Source organism: Heterodontus francisci, chromosome 6 (genome assembly GCF_036365525.1).
Source record: "Heterodontus francisci isolate sHetFra1 chromosome 6, sHetFra1.hap1, whole genome shotgun sequence".
Classification (NCBI taxonomy): Eukaryota; Metazoa; Chordata; class Chondrichthyes; order Heterodontiformes; family Heterodontidae; genus Heterodontus; species Heterodontus francisci.
Genome location: NC_090376.1, coordinates 97,781,526 through 97,799,627, shown reverse-complemented (window position 1 = coordinate 97,799,627; position 18,102 = coordinate 97,781,526). Strand labels below are relative to the sequence as shown.

The 18,102-nt window shown below is 44.5% G+C and overlaps 1 protein-coding gene across 1 annotated transcript in view; it reads left to right on the top strand.

Annotated features, from left to right (window-relative positions):
- The window catches only part of tdrd3 (tudor domain containing 3), a 193,968-nt gene that overhangs the window by 38,768 nt on the left and 137,098 nt on the right, over positions 1–18,102 (top strand). Inside the window, 2 exon segments of the mRNA XM_068034428.1 lie at positions 11,180–11,340; positions 11,899–11,965. Coding sequence (XP_067890529.1) covers positions 11,180–11,340; positions 11,899–11,965 — 228 coding nt within the window.

The following is an 18,102-nucleotide window of genomic DNA, read 5'->3' as shown; positions in this document are numbered from 1 at the left end:
AGTCCTCACTTTCCATCCCATCAGCCACCATATCCAAAGGATCATCCTCCGCCATTTCCGCCACCTCCAGCGTGATGCCATTACCAAACGCATCTTCCCCTCCCTTCCCCTGTCAGAATTCCGAAGGGATCGTTCCCTCAGTGATACCCTGGTCCACTCCTCCATTACCCCCACCACCTCGTCCCCGTCCCATGGCACCTTCCCCTGCAATCGCAGGAGGTGTAACACCTGCCCATTTACCTCCTCTCTCCTCACTATCCCAGGCCCCAAGCACTCCTTTCAGGTGAAGCAGCGATTTACTTGTTGTACTTTCAATGTAGTATACTGTATTCGCTGCTCACAATGTGGTCTCCTCTACATTGGGGAGACCAAGCGCAGACTGGGTGACCGCTTTGCGGAACACCTCCGCTCAGTCCGCAGGCAGGACCCTGAGCTTCCGGCTGCTTGCCATTTGAACACTTTTTTTCCCCCCCCCCAGCTCTCATGCTCACGTCGCTGTCCTGGGATTGCTGCAGTGTTCCAGTGAAGATCGACGCAAGCTCGAGGAACAGCATCTCATTTACCGAATAGGCACACTACAGCCTGCCGGACTGAACATTGACTTCAATAATCTCAGAGCATGACTGGCCCCCCATTTTATTTTTATGTTCAGTTATTTTTTTCTTTTCTTTGTATTTTTTTTGGTGTTTATTTTATTTAATAGTTCAGTTTGGTTACCCACTTTTTTTCATGTTTTCTACTTGCAGCTGTTCAATATTCAGTCCGTTAGCACCTTATCTGTACTAATGCTTTGTCTTTCAACACCCCATTAACATATTGTTTGCTTTTATTCTACGACCTTCTGGTCAGCTATTCGTGACCTTGTCCTATCTTCACCACCTCCTTTTGTTAACACTTGCCCCACCCCCACTTTACTTGCTTTTACATTTCTAATATTTGCCAGTTCTGAAGAAGGGTCACGGACCTGAAATCTTAACTCTGCTTCACTCTCCACTGATGTTGCCTGACCTGTTTTATATTTCCACCATTTTTTGTTATTATCTGGTCATTACATTGCTGTTCGTGGGAGTTTGCTGTGCTCAAATTGGCTGCCACGTTTGCGTCATCATAACTGTGATTACATTTCAAAAGTACTTCGTTGGCTGCAAAGTGCTTTGAGACGTCCGTGTGAAAGAAGTGCTTTATAAATGCAAGTCTGTCTGTCTTTCCTTTTCATTGCTTTTTTTCTCTGAAGATTTTGTTTGCGGTTATGCAGATGAGCTTGAGCAGGAACTTGAAATATTACTTGGATGCAATTTTGAGTGCATTTGTGTCCTGATTGCCAATTATGCCCAAAGAACAAGTTTTAGTTAATTTATTTTTGCGACCATGCATTTATAGTCAAGCCAGGAAATTGGCAAGTGGGTTGTGTGTTGGCGAGGTGACGCTGGGTTGTGTGTTGGCGAGGTGACGCTGGGTTGTGTGTTGGCGAGGTGACGCTGGGTTGTGTGTTGGCGAGGTGACGCTGGGTTGTGTGTTGGCGAGGTGACGCTGGGTTGTGTGTTGGCGAGGTGACGCTGGGTTGTGTGTTGGCGAGGTGACGCTGGGTTGTGTGTTGGCGAGGTGACGCTGGGTTGTGTGTTGGCGAGGTGACGCTGGGTTGTGTGTTGGCGAGGTGACGCTGGGTTGTGTGTTGGCGAGGTGACGCTGGGTTGTGTGTTGGCGAGGTGACGCTGGGTTGTGTGTTGGCGAGGTGACGCTGGGTTGTGTGTTGGCGAGGTGACGCTGGGTTGTGTGTTGGCGAGGTGACGCTGGGTTGTGTGTTGGCGAGGTGACGCTGGGTTGTGTGTTGGCGAGGTGACGCTGGGTTGTGTGTTGGCGAGGTGACGCTGGGTTGTGTGTTGGCGAGGTGACGCTGGGTTGTGTGTTGGCGAGGTGACGCTGGGTTGTGTGTTGGCGAGGTGACGCTGGGTTGTGTGTTGGCGAGGTGACGCTGGGTTGTGTGTTGGCGAGGTGACGCTGGGTTGTGTGTTGGCGAGGTGACGCTGGGTTGTGTGTTGGCGAGGTGACGCTGGGTTGTGTGTTGGCGAGGTGACGCTGGGTTGTGTGTTGGCGAGGTGACGCTGGGTTGTGTGTTGGCGAGGTGACGCTGGGTTGTGTGTTGGCGAGGTGACGCTGGGTTGTGTGTTGGCGAGGTGACGCTGGGTTGTGTGTTGGCGAGGTGACGCTGGGTTGTGTGTTGGCGAGGTGACGCTGGGTTGTGTGTTGGCGAGGTGACGCTGGGTTGTGTGTTGGCGAGGTGACGCTGGGTTGTGTGTTGGCGAGGTGACGCTGGGTTGTGTGTTGGCGAGGTGACGCTGGGTTGTGTGTTGGCGAGGTGACGCTGGGTTGTGTGTTGGCGAGGTGACGCTGGGTTGTGTGTTGGCGAGGTGACGCTGGGTTGTGTGTTGGCGAGGTGACGCTGGGTTGTGTGTTGGCGAGGTGACGCTGGGTTGTGTGTTGGCGAGGTGACGCTGGGTTGTGTGTTGGCGAGGTGACGCTGGGTTGTGTGTTGGCGAGGTGACGCTGGGTTGTGTGTTGGCGAGGTGACGCTGGGTTGTGTGTTGGCGAGGTGACGCTGGGTTGTGTGTTGGCGAGGTGACGCTGGGTTGTGTGTTGGCGAGGTGACGCTGGGTTGTGTGTTGGCGAGGTGACGCTGGGTTGTGTGTTGGCGAGGTGACGCTGGGTTGTGTGTTGGCGAGGTGACGCTGGGTTGTGTGTTGGCGAGGTGACGCTGGGTTGTGTGTTGGCGAGGTGACGCTGGGTTGTGTGTTGGCTGCAGTCGGAGCTGTTTTTGGGGGGCTATTTCATGTCTTTTGACCATGGTAAAATAAGAATTTCTGCCAAAGCATGCTTTTCTGAGGTGGCTGTGCAAACTCTTGGATTATATTTTGCTGATTTAGGATGCCAACCGATAAAACTAATTTGACAATTTGCTGAATTGTCAGGTAAGTTTGAAGAGGATGTCAATTGGGGCTACTAGTGAGTTTTTTGCATGTAATTTTTCTCTCAATTTCTTGCACCCTATTCCTGTAATTCCCTTGAATTATCATGCAGAATCATGAATACCTTTAACTTTGGTCCACCAGTCTCCTACTTGTGTAGGAAGTCAATGTTTCATACCATGATGGGAACTGGAGGTGTGTGTTGACCTTTCCCATTGTTTTCTAACATCAGCTGCTATTGATAACAGATAATTCTCCCATCCTTAAAAGATGATAAATGTTTTGAAATGGGATTTATTTTGTTTCAGTGGATTGCTTTCTGACATTTTTGGTTGTCATTTATATATCCGGAAGGATTTATCACCTTCACTTGGACAGAGTTATTCCCAATTCTGTGTGTCATCTAAACCCAAGTAATTTTACTGTAAAGGCTGTTAGATGTAGTTTTAATAACCCAGTTTCTATTGACTTCATTTTGCACAGGTCATTTCAAATGTTTATCATTTACAATAAAAAAGTTTCCCAATAGCTTTTCAAAAATGTTCTTGAAATTCCATTTAATTTCATTGATTCTACTTTCTGTCAAATTTTGAAACAATTAGAATTAGAATATTACAGCGCTGGACAGGCCCTTCGGCCCTCTATGTTGCGCCGACCTGTGAAACCATCTGACCTACACTATTCCATTTTCATCCATATGTCTATCCAATGACCACTTAAATGCCCTTAAAGTTGGCGAGTCTACTACTGTTGCAGGCAGGGCGTTCCACGCCCCTACTACTCTCTGAGTAAAGAAACTACCTCTGACATCTGTCCTATATCTATCACTCCTCAACTTAAAGCTATGTCCCCTCGTGTTTGCCATCACCATCCGAGGAAAAAGACTCTCACTATCCACCCTATCTAACCCTCTGATTATCTTATATGTCTCTATTAAGTCACCTCTCCTCCTCCTCCTCTCCAACGAAAACAACCTCAAGTCCCTCAGCCTTTCCTCGTAAGACCTTCCCTCCATACCAGGCAACATCCTAGTAAGTCTCCTCTGCACCTTTTCCAAAGCTTCCACATCCTTCCTATAATGCGGTGACCAGAACTGCACGCAATACTCCAGGTGCGGTCTCACCAGAGTTTTGTACAGCTGCAGCATGACCTCGTGGCTCCGAAACTTGATCCCCATACTAATAAAAGCTAACACACCATATGCCTTCTTAACAGCCCTATTAACCTGGGTAGCAACCTTCAGGGATTTATGTACCTGGACACCAAGATCTCTCTGTTCATCTACACTACCAAGAATCTTCCCATTAGCCCAGTACTCTGCATTCCTGTTACTCCTTCCAAAGTGAATCCCCTCACACTTTTCCGCATTAAACTCCATTTGCCATCTCTCAGCCCAGCTCTGCAGCCTATCTATGTCCCTCTGTATCCTACAACATCCTTCGGCACTATCCACAACTCCACCGACCTTTGTGTCATCCGCAAATTTACTAACCCACCCTTCTACACCCTCTTCCAGGTCATTTATAAAAATGACAAACAGCAGTGGCCCCAAAACAGATCCTTGCGGTACACCACTAGTAACTAAACTCCAGGATGAATATTTGCCATCAATCACCACCCTCTGTCTTCTTTCAGCTAGCCAATTTCTGATCCAAAGCTCTAAATCGCCTTCAACCCCATACCTCTGTATTTTCTGCAATAGCCTACCGTGGGGAACCTTATCAAATGCCTTACTGAAATCCATATACACCACATCCACTGCTTTACCCTCTTCCACCTGTTTGGTCACCTTCTCGAAAAACTCAATAAGGTTTGTGAGGCATGACCTACCCTTCACAAAACCGTGCTGACTATCGCTAATGAACTTATTCTTTTCTAGATGATTATAAATCCTGTCTCTTATAACCTTTTCCAACATTTTACCCACAACCGAAGTAAGGCTCACAGGTCTATAATTACCAGGGCTGTCTCTACTCCCCTTCTTGAACAAGGGGACAACATTTGCTATCCTCCAGTCTTCCGGCACTATTCCTGTCGACAATGACGACATAAAGATCAAGGACAAAGGCTCTGCAATCTCCTCCCTAGCTTCCCAGTGAATCCTAGGATAAATCCCATCTGGCCCAGGGGACTTATCTATTTTCACACTTTCCAAAATTGCTAACACCTCCTCCTTGTGAACCTCAATCCCATCTAGCCTAGTAGCCTGAATCTCAGTATTCTCCTTGACAACATTTTCTTTCTCTACTGTAAATACTGACGAAAAATATTCATTTAACGCTTCCCCTATCTCCTCTGATTCCACACACAACTTCCCACTACTATCCTTGATTGGCCCTAATCTAACTCTAGTCATTCTTTTATTCCTGATATACCTATAGAAAGCCTTTGGGTTTTCCCTGATCCTATCCGCCAATGACTTCTCGTGTCCTCTCCTTGCTCTTCTTAGCTCTCCCTTTAGATCCTTCCTGGCTAGCTTGTAACTCTCAAGCGCCCTAACTGAGCCTTCACGTCTCATCCTAACATAAGCCGCCCTCTTCCTCTTGACAAACGCTTCAACTTCTTGAGTAAACCACGGCTCCCTCGCTCGACAACTTCCTCCCTGCCTGACGGGTACATACTTATCAAGGACACGCAGTAGCTGCTCCTCGAATAAGCTCCACATTTCGATTGTTCCCATCCCCTGCAGTTTCCTTCCCCAACCTACGCATCCTAAATCTTGCCTAATCGCATCATAATTTCCTTTCCCCCAGCTATAATTCTTGCCTTGCGGTATATACCTGTCCCTGCCCATCGCTAAGGTAAACCTAACCGAATTGTGATCACTATCACCAAAGTGCTCACCTGCATCTAAATCAAACACCTGGCCGGGTTCATTACCCAGTACCAAATCCAATGTGGCATCGCCCCTGGTTGGCCTGTCTACATACTGTGTCAGAAAACCCTCCTGCACACACTGGACAAAAACTGACCCATCTAAAGTACTCGAACTATAGTATTTCCAGTCGATATTTGGAAAGTTAAAGTCCCCCATAACAACTACCCTGTTACACTCGCTGCTGTCGAGAATCATCTTCGCTATCCTTTCCTCTACATCTCTGGAACTATTCGAAGGTCTATAAAAGACTCCCAACAGGGTGACCTCTCCTCTCCTGTTTCTAACCTCGGCCCATACTACCTCAGTAGACGAGTCCTCAAATGTCCTTTCTGTCGCTGTAATACTCTCCTTGATTAACAATGCCACACCCCCCCCTCTTTTACCATCTTCTCTGAAACATCTAAATCCCGGAACCTGCAACATCCATTCCTGCCCCTGCTCTACCCATGTCTCCGAAATGGCCACTACATCGAGATCCCAGGTACCAACCCATGCTGCAAGCTCACCCACCTTATTCCGGATGCTCCTGGCGTTGAAGTAGACACACTTTAAACCAGATTCTTGCTTGCCAGTGCCCTCTTGCGTCCTTGTAACCTTATCCCTGACCTCACTACTCTCAACATCCTGTACACTGGCACGACAATTTAAGTTCCCATTCCCCTGCTGAATTAGTTTAAACCCCCCCGAAGAGCACGAGCAAATCTCCCCGCTCTTCCCCCCCCCCCCCCCCCAGGATATTGGTACCCCTTTGGTTCAGGTGAAGACCATCCTGTTTGTAGAGGTCCCACCTACCCCAGAAAGAGCCCCAATTATCCAGGAAACCAAAACCCTCCCTCCTGCACTTTCCCTGCAGCCACATGTTCAACTCCTCTATCTCTCTCTCCCTATTCCTCGCTTCGCTATCACGTGGCACGGGCAACAACCCAGAGATAACAACTCTGTTTGTTCTCGCTCTAAGCTTCCACCCTAGCTCCCTGAATTTCTGTCTTAAATCCCCATCTCTCTTCCTACCTATGTCGTTGGTGCCTATGTGGACCACGACTTGGGGCTGCTCCCCCTCCCCCCTAAGGATCCCAAAAACACGATCCGAGACATCACGAACCCTGGCACCTGGGAGGCAACACACCAACCGTGAGTGTCTCTCGTTCCCACAGAACCTCCTCTCTGTTCCCCTAACTATGGAGTCCCCAATGACTAATGCTCTGCTCCTCTTCCCCCTTCCCTTCTGAGCAACAGGGACAGACTCTGTGCCAGATACCTGTACCCCATTGCTTACCCCTGGTAAGTCGTCCCCCGCAACGTTATCCAATCTTGGTTAAACCCAAGTAAGCTATTTAATATGCTATAAACATCCACATTGGTTCTCTTTCACCATAGGTTTCTTGAACAAAAAGCTGAATCTTACCTAACTGGTGTGTTTTGGAATAGGAATTTTGAGTTTTTTAAATTGGTGCAGTTTTTTTTTAAATTATGCTTTTCTTTGTGGAATTACATGGTGCAAGTTTGGAACTCTTCGACAAACGAGAATCGTTGCTAGATCAATTTTGAATTTTAAATCTGAGGTTGATTAGATTTTTGTTATCCAAGGTATTAAAGGATATGGGCAAGGTGGGTTTATGGAGTTAGGCTGCTGATCAGTCATGATCTCATTGAATGGCAACAAACTTGAGGGGCTGAATAGTCGATGTTCCTGTGCAGTGCTTTCTTCAGTTGAGGTGTGCAGAGGTGCATTTTACAGCAGGAATTAATGGTTGCCCATTAGTGGAAGAATGTATAATGTTCCACTAGATTTTTTTTTCCCTCAGTCTTTGGATACCGAGGCTAACTGTAGTGTTTCCTTCACTGCCAAGACTAAGAAATGGAAAGACTCTTCTGGTCTGAATAGCTGACTACTGCATAAGCCATGTATCGATCCAATCTATCAATTGATGGAGACTTTTTCTACAATCATTCAAGTGTGGCAATGAATAGAGTGTTTAGGTCATTGCATTATTTGATATGGACCTGTATTAGAAATACTGGAAAAAAAAATTGCTTTTGTACAGCATTTTATGCTGTTCTGCACTCAACTACTTTGTTGTGTAGGTGTGTGTGACATTGCTTTTTGTGTGATGGCACTATACACAAAATCAATGAGATTGGTTTTGTCATATGAACATTGATTTTGAACTGTTGCTGGAGCAAGGAATTGACTTGTTGAACAGATCAGCCGTGACTGGAAAAAAAACTTTTGCATACTAACAGATGGTGCTTGTGTGGACAAAGGACCATACCCTGACACATTCAACCCACAATGGATGTTGATCACCGGACAGTGAGGAGATGGGGAAGCACATTCCAGGGCCTGCTGGGGTGATGCAATCTGCAGGGGCCAGGACTGGATGGACTAGCTGGTCACATGACTAACTGGCTGTTCCAGGTTTTTTTGAACTAACCACAGAGTATGAGCAGAAAGACTCTGTGCTTCTGAACTGAAGCTCTCTCCTGTCTGCTCCCATCTCTTTCTCATAAACCGCTGAATCCACTGAAGACACATGAACCCCAAGAGAGAAGAGTCTCCGACAGCGAACAAGGTTTAAGATGATGTCATGCAGGCCCCCACCTACCAAGAATGAGGCACATTAATTTTGCCACATGGATATTAAATTTCAAATTGTTACTGCGAAGAAGAGAAGGCCTATTGAAAGGAATTGCCAGGCCCCTGGTCGGAAACACATTTTTGCATATTAGCAGGCAGTGTTGGAAAAAAGGAGCTATCCCCTGCTCCCATACAATACACTGAATAGACCTGGTCAAACCAGTCAGTCACGTGACCACCCTGCTGGCCAAGTGACAGTGTTTGAACTGGCAGAAAGCTCTTGGCTCATGGACTGAAGCAGACCTCGTTTCTGAAGAAGGGTCACTGACCTGAAACATTAACTCTGCTTCTCTCTCCACAGATGCTGTCAGACCTGCTGAGTGTTTCCAGCATTTCTTGTTTTTAATCTTGTCTCTGCCTGTCTGCTCCCATCTCTTTCTCACGGAACTCCAAAACCTACTGAGGACACATGAACCCCAAGAAAGAGAAAAGTCTCCGACAGTGAACAAAGTTTAAGAAGAAAACTGGGCTCCAACGAAAAGCAAGACCATATCTTCAAACAAGGACTCTACAGCGAGCTCGAAGCACAGTAACGAAGAAACCCTCTTCTGAGATTGCTTCAAACTTTTCCACTTTATTTTTTCTTCGCTTTCCTGTCTTTATCTGCATGTGTGTATCGCGTATGCATGCTAGCATGGGCGCGCCGTATATCCGTCGGCGTTAACCGAATTAGAGTTTATGTTCAATAAAATTTCACCTTCTTTAAACTTAAGAAAGCCTGTTTGTGCTTGTTTATTTACCTTTTTGTTGGAAAGTGGTGAATAATGATTCACCAAGGGGGAGCTGAAAACTGTGTTTAAAATTAAACCCTGTTACAGTAAGACCAGGTGAAGGCTGAAAGGGACCCCGAGACCTCTTTCTCACCTGGTCATAACAAAGAATACTGGGGCCCAACGAAAAGCAAGAACTGCCTACAATCAAGGACTCTGCAGTGAGCTCGACAACAAAAACTCTTCAAATATTGCCTCAAACTTTTCCACTTTATTTTTTCGGCTCTTTTCTGTCTCTATCTGCATGTGTGTATTGCGTGTGCATGCTAGCGTGAGCGCATTGTGTATCCGTAGGCGTTAGCCAAATTAGAGTTCAAGTTTAAGCTTAATAAATTTCAACCTTCTTTAAACCTAAGAAAACCTGTTTATGCTGGTTTCTTTGCCTTATACTGGAAAACGGTGAAGAAGGATTCAGCAAGGGGAACGAAAAACACGGTGTGTTTAAAGTTAAGGCTGCATTTGCTGACAGTGCAATCACTAGGTAGCGCTGCACAGGCACATGCGTAAATGCAACCTGTGCCACTAAAACGTCACAGTCTGCGATGTTCAGGCAGCTGCCAGGACTAAAGATAGCACTGCTCAAATAATCACACAAAGCCAAAGTAAACACATTGTAGCACAATGGCTGGAGAGACCGAGCGGTTTGGGGGGGGGTGGGGAGCGAGTGGGCGAGGGGAGGGGGCAAGGAGTAGAGTGCAGCCGCACCCGCAGCCACCAAGGTCTTCGGCCACACTCGCACCCACTCTCTCCCTGCTTCCCCGTGTAACCCGATGACGCCATATGCACATGCGCCAACCAGTCCTGGCAATCCGGAATGCAGCGCGAGAGCAGGAGCCCGTTTGCGCATGTGCGCATCTTGGCGCAGTCTGATGACGTCAGCGGCTGGCTGCGTTGTCAAGAATCACTTTGTAAAATTAAACCCTATTACAGTAAGAGCAGGTGAAGGCTGAGAGGGACCCCTAGACCCCTTTCTCACCTGGTCGTCACAAGATGAGTGACAAAAAGTGTTTTTGGTGATTGAGATAAGGTTGGCCAGGACCCTTGAGAGATCACCCCATTAAGTGATCATGCATGTACACCTGAGTCGGTGGATGGAACCTTTGAAAGGTGGGAGCTCCCTCAGAACTTAACTGATTGAACTTAGCCATCATGTCCTGCAGCTGGGCTAGACCTATGACCTTCTGACTGGTGCAGCTGAATCAAGTTGGCAGTCACTTATAAAGACTGAGATTAAGTGAGATTCATCTTTTTGTTCACAAAATTGTGCTACAGGCATTCCAGGTGAAGGGAAAACTGACTATGCTGAGTTGGCTTCCTGTGATGTGTGATAGTATATGCTGCCTTGAGCTCAGGTTGTTTTCTGGCTTGGTGCTCTTTGACTATGTAATGCCCATGACTTGGATTTAGTTAACATCGTAGAGAATTTTAACCAAAAATCTGCATTATGTTATCTTCCTGCTATAGAGCATTACAGCATACACCAGGGGTGTCCAACCTTTTCACGTAGGGAGCCACATTACAATTTTTGTCTGATAGGGAGCCACTGAGACAATTTCGGAACGATAAAGACATTAAAAATTTTTACTGTGCTATTAATTAAAACAACAATAAATGTGCATTTTTGTTGAGCTTTAAATGAGAAGACTAATTTATTGACTTATTTTCTTGTCACCATATTGAACAGATTTAGTGACCAACCTGGCATTGTTTTTGCTTCCATATGTACTCAGTCTTTGCCCATGCACTTGATGTAGCGAGGCAGAGTAATCTGGATAGATGTCCATCTGTCTGGAAGATCTTGTCTCCCTTCCCCCTTCCACTGCTATTCAAGTTCACATTTCTGTTGATATTGGAAGTGAAAAGCTTTTTTGTGAAATATCTGTTCTCTGAATTACATGATGATTCTTTGATGCTGAATTTTTTTTTTTAGCTTGAAGGTCCATGTGTCTTACAACTACAGAAGATCAGGAACATATCTGCTCCAAAGGATCACGAGGAGTCTCAAGCTGCGCCAAGGATGTTGCGTGTGCAAATGACAGATGGGAATGTGAATTGCACAGGAATAGAGTTTAGTCATCTGTCGAAAATCAGGTGAGTTGTATTTTTTCAATTTCAATTGTAATCCACGAAGCTAATCTTTTTTTTAAAGATTTGATTTTAGGTACATTTGGTGCCATCAGTACAACCAAGTATATAATAAGGAATATTGCACTTACTCATGTTTCTGAACAGTAATTTATTTAATTTTCTGCAGCAAATCCCGATTTGTCCTGAGCTGCCCTGAAGTATTTGTTTGTAACTGTTCACTGGGGTATTTGTCTGGATAGCAGGGCAGTCCATTAAGTTTGATTTCACCGAATTGTCCCCTCTCCTTTTTACTTACTGTTGCATTTACCAGGGCATGCCTGAATCTTGTAATTGTATCACATTAGTTGTTCTTGATGTGAGTCTGGCATAGTGAGTCTGGCATAGTGAGTCTGGCATAGTGAGTCTGGCATAGTGAGTCTGGCATAGTGAGTCTGGCATAGTGAGTCTGGCAGGCTCTTCAATCATATGCTGCATTATATCCAAGCCTAGTCTTTTCTTAGCCAAGAGCATTGGGTATCTTGTTAATATTACTTGTTAATTACCTTGCAAATTTTTGCACAGTGAATTTGGAGCCTCTTTTTCTGCCATTGTTAACTGCATAAGACTGATGATTTTCCCCATTCTGAGGGTTTGAGAGAGATTTGCTCGAGTAGGTTGCAGCAGGTCGGTTGGAATGAGAGATCAGTGGGCCAAATGGCCTTTTCTTCACTTCAGATTCTTATGACTAAACATTCGAATAGAAGTACTCCATTCAGCACCTCGAGCCTGTTCGTCATTTAGTTAGATTATGGCTGATCTTTAAGTTAACTCTATTCACCTGTTTTGGTTTCATATCCCTTAACAGTCTTATGCTACCAAAAATCTATCAATCTCTGTTTTGAAATTTTCAATTGACTTAGTCCCAATGGCTTTTTGGGAGATAGAGTTCCAGATTTCCACTATCCTTGGTGTGAAGAGGTACTCGCTGACGTCATCGTTGAGCAGCCCAGCTCTAATTTTAAGGTTATGCATCTTTTGCATTGGACTCCCCTCACCAAAGGAAATAGTTTCACTCTCTACTCTCACATGCTTTCATCATCTTAAATACCCGATTAGAAAATCCCTTGGGAAATACAAGACTCATCTCTGCAGCATGTCCTCATAATTTAACCCTTACAGCACTATTAACATTCTGTTGAATCTGTGCTGCACCCCTTCAGGGTCAATTTAACACCCAGAATTTAACACAGTTTTCCGATTGCGGTCTAACCAGAACTTTGGGGCCCCCTTTGTATTTTACCACATAGTGAGAAAGGCTAATATTTCTTTGGCCTTTTTAAATTCTTTTGTTGTACTCGAATACTAATTTTTTGTCTCCACTCCTTTGAAAATGGACATCTATTTTTTCTGTTGCTAGCAGTAGCATTCTATTAAGTATTCATTCCTAAGTTTTTAAGTTTTCAACTATTTGTATTACTTCCTGTTTTTATTTCTCCCCTCCCCCCCCCCCCCCCCCCCCCCCCCCCCCCCACTACACTTCACTTCTACCACTTGGTTTTTTTGCATAGCAGCCCACTCAGGCTTGTTTTGAGGGCCCAATAGAAAAAGTCGTCAACCTTGCAGGTTTCTGTAGATCCATAAATTTGTATAGATTTATCAATGTGTTTGCCTATGGCTTCAGTGGGCCTTAAACTAGGCCACAAGTTTATTTTGAGTACCAGGAGCCATTTTTGTTAGTAGATTACAACATTAGACCACAAGGAGCTAAATTAGGACAGGACCTTAAGAATTATAATTCCTGGATTATGACCCAGCCCATATGAAAATTGGCAGAGGAATAAGGAGGTGAACATGTGGCTGAACGACTGATGTGGGAAAGAGGGGTTGCATTTCGTGTAACGCTAGCCCCAGTACTGGGGCAGGAAGAAACTGTACTGTTGGGACCAGCAGAAAGGATAAATAGGGTAGTCACAAGGACTTCAAACTAGTAAGTGGGGTGAAGGTAGCTGGGGGGAGGGCTCAGGTGGAAAAGGCAATACAGCTAACAGTTTGAAACCAAAAGGGAAGCGAATAGATTAACAGTCAGAAATTGTGCTTCAGGCATTACAGGGAAAGGGAAAACTGAACATTGTGAAGTAATTAAATCTGGAGAGGCAAATAAGAAATATGAGTAAAACATTAGAGCTGAAGGACAGGTTGGGTTATGTGACCCAAATAAGCATTCTTGATGCAAATGCACAGAGTATAAAGAACAAATAGAATGAATTGTAGGGGCAAATTCAACTTGGAGGGTATGACATGGTAGCCATCACTGAGACGCATAAGACTTGTGAACAAAATTTAGGCTCATGGAATAGGAGTGTCAAAGTCGATTTAGATAAAAAGAAATTGGCTTAAGGACAGAAAACAGCAAGTTGTTGTTATGTAAATGTGAGTTCTTTTTTCCTTCAGTCTGGTTCAGTAAATATACCGAGTCGGATGTGTAGGTAAAATCAATTACCTTATTGCACATTTAGCCGGCTGACTTACTCCAATACAACGACACTGACTCCACCCAGAGTCTGTCTGGTCCACCAGAGTAAGTGAAGTTTGTGATACAGGTACTACTGTTTATACATTAAGATTCATGCTACACCTCCTTGTTTAACCAATCAGTGCGGTACAATTCGACTTCACCCACGTGGTGACATGCAGTACATCTGTTACTGAGGTTATAATACACTCCATTCTCAATACATACTTGTCACTAACATAATATTGTTTTGCATCAGCAAGATAAAAAGAAAACAGACATTAAGACAATTGGCAAAGGAAGAGGGGTTAGAAACAAAATACTGATTTTGATTCCCACAGATACTGCTTTTGCTTCCCACAATTGTCATGAGTCCGGGGATCCTGTAATCTCTATCAAATCACAGCATGAAGTAACACCAAGCAGCAATAGTATACAGTGATAGTGGGGCCTTTCATTCCTTATCACTCAAACAGGGGATGGCCAGCATGTCTCTCAGGAATCCATTTGTTCCAAACCACAAGGAGTCACACAATCAAGTCATAAATGAACAAATGTCCTTGCAATTACCAGTGCCTGTAAGTTTATACGATCTCACACTCTCAGCCTTTACTTTTAACTATTTCATTGCAGTTTCTCAAGCTTTAAATCATTTCATCAAAGCTCAGCAAAGCTACTATTCCTAACTTGGCTATATTTCCCATCAAGCATAGTGCCATGTCGTTCTGCTCATTTCCACAGTTGCTCAGACTGGAGGGTAGTAGACAGTGGTGTTCCCCAAGGGTTGGTGCTGGGACCATTGCTTTTTTTGATATATGTAAATGACTTGGATATTGGAATACAGAGTAGATTTTCAAAGTTTGCTAATAGCAAACTGGGAGGTGTGGCAACTAGTGAGAATGTTAACCAATTGACGCAATAGAACGGAGGCGAGCAGGATGGGCAGACAAGTGGCAGATGGAATTTCATACAGACAAGTGTGAGATGATGCATTTTGACAAAGGATAGGGAGAGGCAATATACTCTTAATGGCACGGTTCTCAAGAGTGTGCAGGGACAGAGGGACCTTCGGGTTCATTTACGTAGATGTTTGAAGGTAGCAGGACATATTGAGATAGTGGTTAGTAAAGCATATGAGATCTTGAGCTTCATTAATAGACATGTTGAGTACACAAGCAGTGAAGTTATGCTGAACCTTTCTAAAGCCTTGGTTAGGCCACAACTGGAGTATTGTGTCCAGTTCTGGTTGTCACACTTTAGGAAGAATATGAGGGCCCTTAAGAGCTTGCAGAGAGGATTTACCAGATTGGTTCCAGGGATGAGGGATTTTAGCAGTGAGGCTGGGTAGGTGAAACTGGGGTTGATGGAGCAAAGGAGGTGAGGGGAGATTTCTAGAGGTGGATAAGATTATGACAGGTTTCCTTCAGGTAGACAAAGAAATGCTGCTCAGTCAGCTCCTGGTACAAGGACGAGGGGATACATTTAAGGTTTTTAACAAGAGATACAGGGAGGTGAACTTTTTTATGCAGCAAATGATCTGGAACTCGCTGCCTCTGAGGGTGGTGGAAGTAGAGACGATCAATGATTTGACAAAATTGCCTGGGCATTTGCGGGAAGTAAACTTGCTACGGCATAGAGGGGGATAGTGGGACTGACTGAATTGCTCTACAGAGAGTCAGCATGGACTCAATGGACTCAATGGGATAAATGGTGGTCTCTAGTGCCGTTATGGCTGATGTGGCTGCAAGACGGGAAGTAAGTATACCAGGTTATACGGTATGCATGAAAGATAAGAAAAGTGGTTGAGGAGGTGCAGTAACATTAAGGATGAAATCATTTTAATATAAATAATAGGAGCAGGAGTACACCATACAGCTTCTTGTGCCTGCTCTGCCATTCAGATCTTGGCTGATCTGCCTCAACTCCACTTTCCACCCTGCTCCCCATTTCCCTTGATGCCCCAAAAATCTGTCTATCTCAGCCTTAAATGTATTCAATGATGGAGCATTCACAACCCTCATGGGTGGACAATTCTAAAGATTCACAACCTTCCAAATGAGGGAATTTCTCCTCATCTCAGTTCTAAATAATTGCCCCTTATCTTGTGATGGTACCCTCTGTTCTAGATTCCCCAGCCAGGAGAAATAACCTCTCCGTATCTATCCGTCAAGCCACTTCAGGATCTTGGATGTTTCAGTGAGATCACCTTGTTCTTCTAAACTCCAGAGAGTTTAGGCGCAATTTACTTGGCCTCTCATGATATGATATGACAGCCCTCTATCCCAGAAACAAATTCAGTGAGCCTTCACAGTACCGACTCCAAGGCAAGTATATTGTTACGACCAGGTGAGAAAGGTGTCTTGGGGTCCCTCTCAGCCATCACCTGGTCTTACCGTAACAGGGTTTAATTTTTAAAACATGGTGTTTTTCGCTGACCCTTGGTGAATCCTTGGTCACAGTTTTCCAATTATAATCACAAACAGGTTTTCTTAAATTTCAACCTTTCTGCTTTAAACCTATTAAACTTGAACTTAAACTCTAATTCAGTTGGTGCCGACGGATGCACAACGTGCCCACGCTTGCTTACATATGCGATACACACATACAAATAGAGACACAAAAGATCAGAAGAAAAAAATAAAGTGGAAAAGTTTGAGGCAGTATCTGAAGAGTTGTTACAGTTCTTCAAGCTCACTGTCGAGTCCTTGATTGTAGGTAGATCTTTTCATTGGGACCCAGTACTATTCTTAAACCTTGTTCGCTGTAGGAGACTTTTCTCTCTTGGGCTTCATGTGTCTTCAGTGGATTCAGAGGCTTGTGAGAAAGATGGGAGCAGACAGGAGAGATCTTCCGTCCAGGACCAAACAGACACACACACTCAGTTTGAACTGTTCGTACAATTCAGAAAAACCCAGGTTGCCCAGTAGGTTAGTCATGTGACTAACTGGTCTGATCACGTCTTGGATTGTATCACCTTAGCAGTCTCTGGAATGCTCCTCTTCCACACAATACCTGGTGATCAAGGTCCATTATGGGTTGAAGGTGTCAGGTGTCTTTTGTCCTTCCAAGCACTGTTTTGTTAATATGCCAATGTTTTTTCCAGCCACGGCTGATCTGTTTAACAAGTCCTTTCTTCAGTAACAGTTTAAAATCAATGTTCATGACAAAAATTCATGTGCCTCATTCTTGGCAGGTGGGGGCTGAGCATGACAATATTCTTTCTTTGATGTGAAGACCAAAACTGCACACAGTACTCCAGGTGTGGTCTCATCAAAGCCCTGTACAATAGTAGCAAGACTTCCTCATTCTTGTACTCCAATCCCCTTGCAATAAAGGCTTACATGCCATTTGTCTTCCAATTTGTTCGCTGTACCTGCATGCTAACTTTATGTTCCTCGTACAAGTGTACCCATGACTCTCTGAACCTCAACCTTTAGAAGTTTCTGTGCCTTCAATAAAATATTCTGCTTTTCCATTCTTAGTAGCAAAGTGAATCACCTCACACTTCACATTATACTACATCTGCCACCTTGTTGCCTACTCACCGATCTCTTCACAGACTCTTCGTGTCCTCCTCAGCGATTACATTTCCACCTTGTTTTGTACTACCAGCAAAATTAGATGCATTATTTTCTGTCTCTTTGTCGAAGTCATTAACACAAATTGTGAATGTCTGAGGCTCTCGAACTGATCCTTGGGCACTTCACTAGTTACAGCCTGCCAACTTGAAAATGGCCCATTTATCCCTACTCTCTGCTTTCTGTCCGTTAACCAATCCATGCTCATATATTCAACTCTGACCCCATATCTTGCCTATTAACCTTTTGTATGGCACCTTTTCGAATGCCTTTTGGAAATCTAGACCTACCTGTAGTGAGAGGTAATCAGGCAGTGGAGACTTTATGGGTCGAATTCAGAAACAGAAAAGGAATTAAGATTGTAGTGGGAGTTGTGGTTGGTAGTAACTGTGAATTGGTAGCTTGTATAAATGCAGAGATTAGACAAGCATGCAGCAAAGATAGAGTGGTTTTAATGGGAATTTTAATTTTGATATAGATTGCATTAACGTGTCAAAGGTGCAGACTGTCTTGTGTATCTGGGATGGTTTTCTGCAATGATATATTCTGGACTGTAAGAGGGAAGGCCAGATTAGATTTAGTCATGATTAATGAGCCAGTTTTAGTTAAGAGCCGAATGATGCGTGAGCATTTGTCAAATAGCGATCATCATGTGATAGAGTTCAACATACTGTTTGAAATAGAGAAATGTGAAAA